At 40.9% G+C, this 9,076-nt stretch overlaps 1 protein-coding gene across 1 annotated transcript; it reads left to right on the top strand.

Moving 5' to 3' along the window:
• Nucleotides 1-1,967: 1,967 nt before the first annotated feature.
• bco1 (beta-carotene oxygenase 1) lies at nt 1,968-8,178 on the top strand. The gene is made up of 11 exons (XM_085287446.1): nt 1,968-2,076; nt 2,163-2,291; nt 2,418-2,547; nt 4,939-5,086; nt 5,179-5,329; nt 5,427-5,647; nt 5,770-6,027; nt 6,114-6,219; nt 6,360-6,448; nt 7,524-7,635; nt 7,823-8,178. Exons 1-11 carry the CDS (start codon nt 2,013-2,015, stop codon nt 7,969-7,971), a joined length of 1,557 nt encoding a protein of 518 aa, XP_085143572.1. The 5' UTR covers nt 1,968-2,012; the 3' UTR covers nt 7,972-8,178.
• The last annotated feature ends 898 nt before the right edge of the window (nt 8,179-9,076 follow it).

Genomic DNA, 9,076 nt, shown 5'->3' with positions numbered 1-9,076 from the left:
AGAACCTGCATGTCTTACAATACCATTAAATCTTAAGATGGTAAAGCATATATGGATAAAGCAGATATGCAACCTGATAAATACAAATACTAAATAATAATAATAATAAAAAATATCAAAATATGTATTGTTTCAAAAGGTCTAGCATAGAATGACATACTTATGCCTCAACAGTGTAATTTCTGCCCCCTGCTGGTGAAAACAGGAAAAATTGAACATCTGTCTTATTTTGTTTTTGGTTGATTAGGATCAAGAGTCCAGAAGCTCTGGCCATGAGAGCTAATGTGTCAGATGAGCCACGAGATGAGCGTTATACTGTATTACTACTCACTGTGGTCTCACTACAGGGATGTGTGTGCTGTCATTGCCCCAAATAGTAAGAGGCCCAGTAGATTTTAGATTTTTTTTAATCTGACAAGCCTTAATAATAAATGCTCACTGTTTTCCCTTTTTAAGTAAGCATCCAGTAAAAACAGTTCTGTGCGGGTTTTATTCTCTTTTTATTTTTGCTCTTGACTGTAGCCCTGTTTTATACCACCGGGTTTGCAGATGCAAAAATAAGGCCGACATTATCTCACAAAGCAACCCATTAATTTGTGGGATACATGGCTATAATTACAGTCAGATCTAGTGCCTTGATGACGGTGCAGTGAGTGCAGAATATGTTGCTTCCATCTTCTATTACTATATGCATTTGATCTACTCCTATTTTTGTAGTTAGAATTTTGCTCTTTGGTTGAAAAACACAGTCTGCTGCTCGTAGACCCATCGATGTTTGTGATTGCTCATGCAGTCAACACCGCCCCTTTAGTGTGAGTGCGCTGATCGCCACACCGGGAAACCTTGCGCTGATATTCAGGTAAACAACCTTGGTGTGAATTAGTGGCCCGATTGCTTAAGGTGGCTGCTTAGGTTGGTGAATCCAGATAAGGTTAAAGATATGTCAAACGTGCTTTCCATGGAAAAGCGTATTCAACATAATGCACGTTTATTATCGTATGCCACCGACAAGGACTGCACAATCATGACCGTGGTGATAATTATTTTGCTCAGTATTGAGATGAACTGCGTTCACAGCTTCATGTCTTTGCACCAGTATAGGAATAAATGTGCACCCTCTTTCAATCTTAAGTATCAGGATGTATTAAAAAAATCACCTCCTTAGCAGGTTCTAAAATAACTGAAATACCTACTGGGATGATAAACAACACATGACATCATTAAACCCTTTTATTATTTATTTGTTTGTTTATTTATTTTAAATGTTAAAAACAATGTATGAAAAAACGTACATGATTCAGTAGCTTATAGATCCACTTTCAGCAGCAATAACTTGAAGCACCTGGACATACTGTTTCTGTATGACTTTATTGGCCTCTCATATCTCATAGGGTGGAGTAATCTTGGCCCACTCTCTTTTATAACATCGTTTCAGTTAGTTTGTTCAGTCCTGTCAGTTAGGACAGGTTCCAACTCCTGGTTGAACGTAAATTGATTCAATGCTTATATACAGAGTTTATAAAATCAACATGCTTCTCAGGTACAATCTAGGCCACCAGAAAAGGGAAATGACCTACAGCAAATAAAAGCAGCAGTGCACCAAAGGGTTAATCACAATTAATCCTATTTGAGATTTATTATGTCTATATCATGGCTTGGGGGGGGTCCAATTATTTAATCTGATCACAGAATAGCCACGTAAATACTTAAAGAGCAAGCCTGAGGACTAGATGAAAAAGAGTTATCTTTTTTGTTTTAGTTAAAAAAAAAAAAAAAAAAAAATCAAGGTGAAAAGGGGACAGAACAGCAGCAGATGCATTAAGTTTCCTGCGGTGAAGGTACTGAGCTTCAATGTTTCTGTGAAACCTCCACACAGGAAGGGGATTGCTGTACAGACAGATAAGATAAATTGCCCTTTCATAACACCCCAGTAAAACAAATGGGAGTGGTTTGTGCTCCCACAGTATTTAACTTACTCTGACACTGGCGCACTCACTGGTCTGTCAGCGAACATGTCGGTAGACTTTTCTAAGAACGCAACAGAGAGGCCCGAGCCTTGTAAGGCAGAAATTAAAGGTGGGTCCGGTTTTATACAATTGTATTGCCAACAAATGTTCAGATTTAAACTGCTGCTGTGAAGACTGTGATTTCATTTCAAATAGGGAATATTCCCAGCTGGCTGCAAGGAACGCTCCTCCGAAATGGCCCTGGCATCTTCACTGTGGGCGACACCAACTACAACCACTGGTTTGATGGGATGGCCTTAATGAGTAGCTTCACCTTCAAAGACGGTTGGTACAGCAATTCTTACCTGTGCACAGCTGCTAATCTGTTAATTGCTGCAAAAATACATGAATAAAACAACAAAAAAAAAGTAAAGCGCACAGATAAAAGACGCAGTATTTGTTTCCTTGCAGGTGAAATAATCCATAGAAGCAGATTCCTCAGAAGTGACACCTATAAAGCTAACATGGAAGCAAATAGAATTGTTGTGTCCGAAATGGGGACGATGGCTTATCCAGACCCAAGCAAGAACTTCATCTTCAAGTGAGCATACTCTTTATTGTTACAGGCAAATTCAGCATATTTGATATTTTTCATGAAATAACTGCAGTAGTCTTCGTTTGTAATTCTTTATCAACAGTTGCAGTATTTATTTGGCAAACAGTGCCGTTATATACTGTAAGAACTTTCCCTGGCATCTAGATTTGCCAGCATTAGTCTGTTTTTTCTGCTGTCTATTGTAGTGTACAGCAATATTTTTGCTGTAAAGATAAACCCTATGTTACTGTGCTTTATAGAATATAAACGTAACAGGTAAATACTGCAAACTGTTTGGATGCCAGACTACTTTTATTTAGTTAGGGGGTGATCGTGGCTCAAGAGTTGGGAGTTCGCCTTGTAATCGGAAGGTTGCCGGTTCGAGCCCCAGCTTGGACAGTCTCGGTCGTTGTGTCCTTGGGCAAGACACTTCACCCGTTACCTACTGGTGGTGGTCAGAGGGCCCGGTTTGTGCCACCAGTATCCTGCAGCCTCGCTGGACACTGGTCTCGCTTCTGTCAGTGCGCCCCAGGGTGGCTGCGGCTACAATGTAGCTTGCCATCACCTGTGTGTGTGAATGGGTGGATGACTGGTTGTGTAAAGCGCTTTGGGGTCCTTAGGGACTAGTAAAGCGCTATACAAATACAGGCCTGTATTTGGCCAAATACAGGCCGGTACCCATCCTATTTAGGGATGGGTACCGGTATCGGTTCTGACATAAAAGGTAGTAACCAGACCGAAAAGCAGCGCACATTTCGGTACTTTTTTTCCTTTGGATTCCAGCCAATCATTTTACCTTTGCGAGCGTAGTAGGCGGGCCCAGGTACATACGTTCTTTTAGAGCAGAGCTTAAAAATGCCCAAAGCGAAGCGGTCGAAGTCTGGCTGTACTTCACAGCAAAAGATGCAAACTCAGCAGCCTGCAACAAGTGCTTTAAGGTGATACTGTGCAAAGGAGGTAACACCTCGAATCTGATGAAACACCTGGCGACGTATAGCATTTTGTTAAAAGCCGAGAAATACGCCGTATTTGATAGCTTGCTGCGAGACCTCACACCGTGCACATCTACTGCGGGTGTGGTGCCTGTTATCTGACCCGGAGCAACATCCCCCAAAAACCCGAAGAGTAGAGTCCTGGCCCGTAGCCCGGCCAGTGTAGCAGAAATGATGAGGGATGATGACGGCAGCAGCAGCCGTTCTTCTCTGCGTGAGTAGCTTAATGTTGTTCGTGTTGAGTAGGCTAACCACGTTATTAAATTAATGCATGTAAGGTGAACTAGCAAACACCATCTAGTTACATGCGGCTGTCCTGTTGTTTGATGGCAGATGCTCCCTTCACCCTGGCCAAAAAGGCTAAAATGACCAAAGAAAAAGTGGAGAACAGCTAAACATGAGAGGTTTTTGGACAAAGTTTGTTTTTTGCATTGTTTAAGCACTGCTTCCAGCCAAGAGTGATGCCATAAATCCCCTATAGCTGCAGAAAAGGCTAACATTGTTATCTTTTTACAAAAAAACAGCTGAACATGAGAGCTTTTTGGACCAATTTTGTGTTCTCCATTCTTTAAGCACCGGTTCGAGCACCATTTAAGCACCGGCACCGTTTCAAAAGTACCGGTTTGGTACTGGTATTGGATAAAACCTAAACGATACCCATCCCTACTCCTATTGCAATCTCCATAGACGATATGTTATTTTATGGTTGCATGTCTTCAGTTTCCTTTAAGTGATTTGTGTTACAGAAATGCTGCTGTTCTCTATTATTTGACAACTACGCTGAAGATGAACACTGGCTGAGCACTGGCTGGTTATTCCCAAAACTTTTTCAGAGTGAATAATTTAAATGTTTTGTGTATATTCCTGAGAAAATATATGGTGTCATAATATTTCTCAAAGGTATCCATGTTTATGGTTTCTTGTATGTTTGAAGATTATACATGTTTGTTTGTTTTTCTAAGTTTTGTGGTAGTGCAGCTATTAAATAAGACCATGCGGTGCCATTTTTGTAAAATCTGGGTAGTCACTTGGACTACGACTCTGCGACACAGTTATAATCATTTTTGTGTAGGAACAACCTCGGGGCTGTTTCCCTTACTGCTGTGAATTTTTCACTTAGATTCACATAAGGCAAACATTTACAGGAAATCAGGTTTCTTTCTAATCTGTTCTCTTATTCTCAAGGGGTAACTACAGGAGATGGATCCGCATATTTGTGTTGGCACAGATTTTTAACACCGGACGCGCTTCCTGGCACAGCTCTCCCAAGGATTTGTGTCTCCTCCTGCTTTTAAACTGGGGATCTTTTACATGTTAAGCAAATGCATTAACTAGTGCGCTATGGAGGCGCTCTCTTTCCTGTATCAATATCACACTCAAAACCCCCAAACTTTTTACTTTTCAGGGCAATCACCTTTCTCAACCACACAATGCCTGACTTCACCGACAATGGCGCGAGCAACTTCATCAAGTATGGAAATGACTATTATGCCACTTCTGAAACCAACTACATCAGCAAGATTGATCCCGTGACCCTGGAAACCCTGGAAAAGGTAACGCTGCCGGTTAACCTTGAAACGTGTGAACTCAAAACCAAGAAAGACTTTGCTTCAGACCTGATATGTTTCTGAAATATCTCACACAGGTGGACTACTTGAAGTACCTGCCTGTAAACTTAGCTTCGTGCCATCCTCACTATGACAAGGAGGGCAATGCCTACAACATTGGAACGTCAATAGCGACAAAGGGCAAAACTAAATACGTACTGTTCAAAGTTCCTGCTGTCTCAGACAAAGGTCTATAAGTGATTCATGTGTTTTATGTTAAACCTCTAAACTCAACAGTAACACCTACAGCGTTTCCATATTTGTGCTGTCTACTGTCACCTTTCAGACAAAGGCAAGAAAGGCCCTGCACTGAAAAATGCAGAGGTGATCTGCTCAGTCCCCTGCCGCTCCCTTCTCATGCCGAGCTACTACCACAGCTTTGGCATGACAGATAACTACATCATCTTTGTCGAGATGCCTTTCAAGCTGGACATCCTCAAGATGGCTACTGCCTATATGAGAGGAGTCAGCTGGGCAAGCTGCCTGAAGTTCTGCCCTGAAGAAAACGTAAGGAGTTAGTAGGCTAATGAATGTGGATTAATAGACCGGGGACAAGGGTGTACTAGTGTTCAACACTTCAGAAAAAAATGGGATTGACTCTTTTATCTATATCTTTGTTTCTCCATCAGACTCTGATCCACTTGGTAGACAGAAAGACCGGCAAAGAAGTTGAGACAAAGTACTACACAGGAGCGATGGTCCTCTACCACCATGTGAATGCTTTTGAGGACGATGGCCACGTGGTCTTTGATGTCATTGCCTACACCGACAACAGCCTTTATGACATGTTCTACTTGAGCAACTTGAAGGAGAAATCTCAGTTTGATGAAAAAAGGGTTTCCAAGCCAGCTTACAAGAGATTTGCCCTTCCCATCCACGCTGACAAAGTGAGTTGTTTTCATGTAATTCATTTGGTCCTGCAATCGAACGGCTCACACATTAAAGGCTTTCACATGTCGACTGGATTTCGCAGAGCGTTCCAGTTGGAGGGAACATGGTGAAACTCAAGTACACGACAGCCAGCGCTGTGAAGGAGAAAGAAGGCAAATTCATGTGCCAAGCAGAGGTGCTCTGTGAAGGTAAAACCAACGCCACTCAAACGTGTCTGTTTGAGTGGTTCAAGGCAAATGAAGTTTGTTTATTTTTGTTTTTCAAATTGCTGTTTGTCATTTAAAGTTAATCCAGATAGGAGCAAAAACTGTGCTTTTATTTCCATCAGGCTTGGAATTACCCAGAATCAATTATGACATCAATGGGAAGAGGCACCAGTTTGTCTATGGGAACTACGTGGGGGATTCTGCAGAAGTGGTGGGAACATCCGACATTTCAGATTTCTTACATTTTTATAAATATAATTTGCCTATGGAGACCTTTAACTTCCAGAACAGACATTTGAATTTTGGGGAAGCAGGCTGTTCCTGGACGTATTGTTTTACAAAACTAGGGTGAAAAACTACAGTACTGAGAATAATCATTTGAAGCGAAATGTAGCAGTAAAACTTTTGTTTAAGTGTGAATTACACATTGCGCCATAAAACAACAATCCCCTTCATGGCACTTTTGGGTACGCGTGCACATCAAGATATCAGAAACAATGGAAAGAAGACTTCAAAGCTCAGCCCTCCAACAAGAGGCATAAAGTCAGGAAGGCATAAAAGGAAATATTTTGTATTAGACAATTATGTTTTTTTTTATTAATCCTCACTAGACAATCAATTCTAAAAACAAACAGGAAGAGAGCGCTGGCTTCTGCTTGAACCATAGAGGTGACAAAAGACAAAAAAAAAACATGTTAAGTGTCATAATCAGGTGTCTAACCCCCATGTGCTGGCAGAACAGGTTGAATGTACCTCTGCAATGATTCTTCAGTGCTCCACTATCTTCTGTGGGGGGTTAAATTGGGTCAGGTTTAGTGGCTGTTGAAGCCAAAGCATATGATGGAGGAGATTTTCATCATTTTGTCCTATAAATGAGGACATTCCCTCCCTAAAAAAAGAGGATGTCAAAGTATCTCACAACAGAATAAAGGTGATCCCTCAGAGGAACTTTGTTTTTTAATTACCATATAAGTTTCCCCCTGATAGGAGACACGCCTCAAAGCCATGCCAGCAAAAATGCCAACCTGTGCTCATTAAAAGGACTTGATTCACGCATCAAGTACAAAGTGCATCCATGAGAACATCAGCTGCTCATCATATTGTCCGGCAGTCTCATGTGATATGAGAATTTTACTGCTTTTTCTAATATTTGCACACAGAACAAAGTACTAAACGGGCTGATAAGCCGGTTGTGCTGTGTTGTGTATTGGTATTTCTGTGTCTGTAAATAACTTCTGACCTGCATGGACGTCTTTGAGTGTGTTTCATCTGTTCACTCACTGTAGGTTGCAAAGTTTGACATGGAAACCAAGAATATGGTGTACTGGGATGAAGACAAGTGCTTGCCGTCGGAGCCGGTGTTCATCCCCAGACCAAATGGAGAGTCGGAAGATGATGGTATGAATACAAGTGAATGTGGTGTGCAAAGACGTGACATTTATTCTGTATTTGCTTCTATTGACAAGTTGAAGTTCAAGTCAATAAGAAGGTCTACAAAGATTAGACCAGATCTCCCCCCACTTATCTGTGCCTGTAATCTGTGTTGACAAAGTTGTGATACAATAACCTCCTTCTCCATTTGCAGGTGTGGTCCTAACATCAGTCATCAACTACAATCCAGGCCAGTCGAGCTTCATCCTGATTCTCGATGGGAAAACGTTCAAGGAAGTAGCACGAGCCTATGTGAATACTGAGCTGAACAAGGACATGCATGGATTTTTCATCCCACATTGAAAATAAAAGTTTAAAATAAAGAAAGGGAACTGTGCCACAGTAGCACATGTGGCACAAGCATGTATCGTAAGTCATTTCATTGTATTATCACTGGTATATGGTATAAAGTTAACCTCGTCATTTAAACAAAACACGTACTGTAATGTTACAATGTTACTGATATTACAAGAATAAATCCAACCAATGCTCCATATTTGTGGTGTCATGGCGAAGAGTTATGTTAACACAGTGTGGCTGTACACAAGGTCAAGGTCTCTGAGCAAATACAGCCTTCATGACACAGTGTTACTTGTTTCTGAAGATATAGAAATCTCAGATAAGTTATCAAAGGAGTAAAGTCCATTCAATTAGGCATAGGGTTATAGATTTAGGTAAACATTTATGGTAAACAATTGTTCCCATGTGAAATATGATTGTTGTGTTTCAAGGTACAGCGTTTCTCAATCGCTCTGGTGCAATTCTCACATCAGAATTATCAGTCTCACTACTCTTAACACTTCCCACCCACAATAGCACCTTTGTCGTTGTTTTTGTGCACGCTGCATTATTATTATATTATTCTGAGATTTTTTCCAACCTTTTATTGTCCAATTTTGATGAGTCAGTGCGAGATGTAATCTCAGTTTGTTGTTCTTACATGACAGGAGTGGAGCCTAGTGTGGTCTTCTGCTGCTGCAGACCATGTACAGCACAGTCAGCTAGATTGTGCGTTCAGAGATGCAAGAAGGTTTTTTCTCTTTTTCGGAGCATTCTCTGTATAATCATCCCTCCATAGAGATCGTTTTGTGGGAAAACCCCAGTAGATCAGTAGTTTTGGACATACTCAGACATATTCACTCACCTTTCGTCCTCATTCATTCAGCTTGAACTTCAGCAGGATGTCTTTATCACATCTACATGACTTAACGTTTTGGATTACTGAAATGTGATTGGCTCATTAGATAATTGTATTAACAAGCAGCTGAGCAGATGCAAAAGTGGTTGCTGAATGTTCTCTCATAGTATATATTTCCATTTCCTGTTTTCTAATGCTTATGCTTTCACGTATATCATTTAGCATTTCTCGATTTCAGCAGTTTTCTAAAGTTTCAAAGAAATTCTTCAC

The sequence above is a fragment of the Mchenga conophoros genome, linkage group LG9, assembly GCF_057382185.1.
Source record: "Mchenga conophoros isolate Kocher_MC1m ecotype Shallow Benthic linkage group LG9, M_conophoros_male_GT1.1, whole genome shotgun sequence".
Lineage (NCBI taxonomy): Eukaryota > Metazoa > Chordata > Actinopteri > Cichliformes > Cichlidae > Mchenga > Mchenga conophoros.
Note: the sequence above shows the minus strand (reverse complement) of the source record. Positions and strands in the feature narration are given on the sequence as shown.

Excerpts from the sequence above, each read along its gene's own strand:
- bco1 (XM_085287446.1), top strand. The coding sequence starts at position 2,013 with ATGTCGGTAGACTTTTCTAAGAACGCAACAGAGAGGCCCGAGCCTTGT. Across the intron at positions 6,449-7,523 it reads TGGGGGATTCTGCAGAAGTG|GTTGCAAAGTTTGACATGGA; the intron begins GTGGGAACATCC and ends CACTCACTGTAG. Across the intron at positions 7,636-7,822 it reads TGGAGAGTCGGAAGATGATG|GTGTGGTCCTAACATCAGTC; the intron begins GTATGAATACAA and ends CTCCATTTGCAG.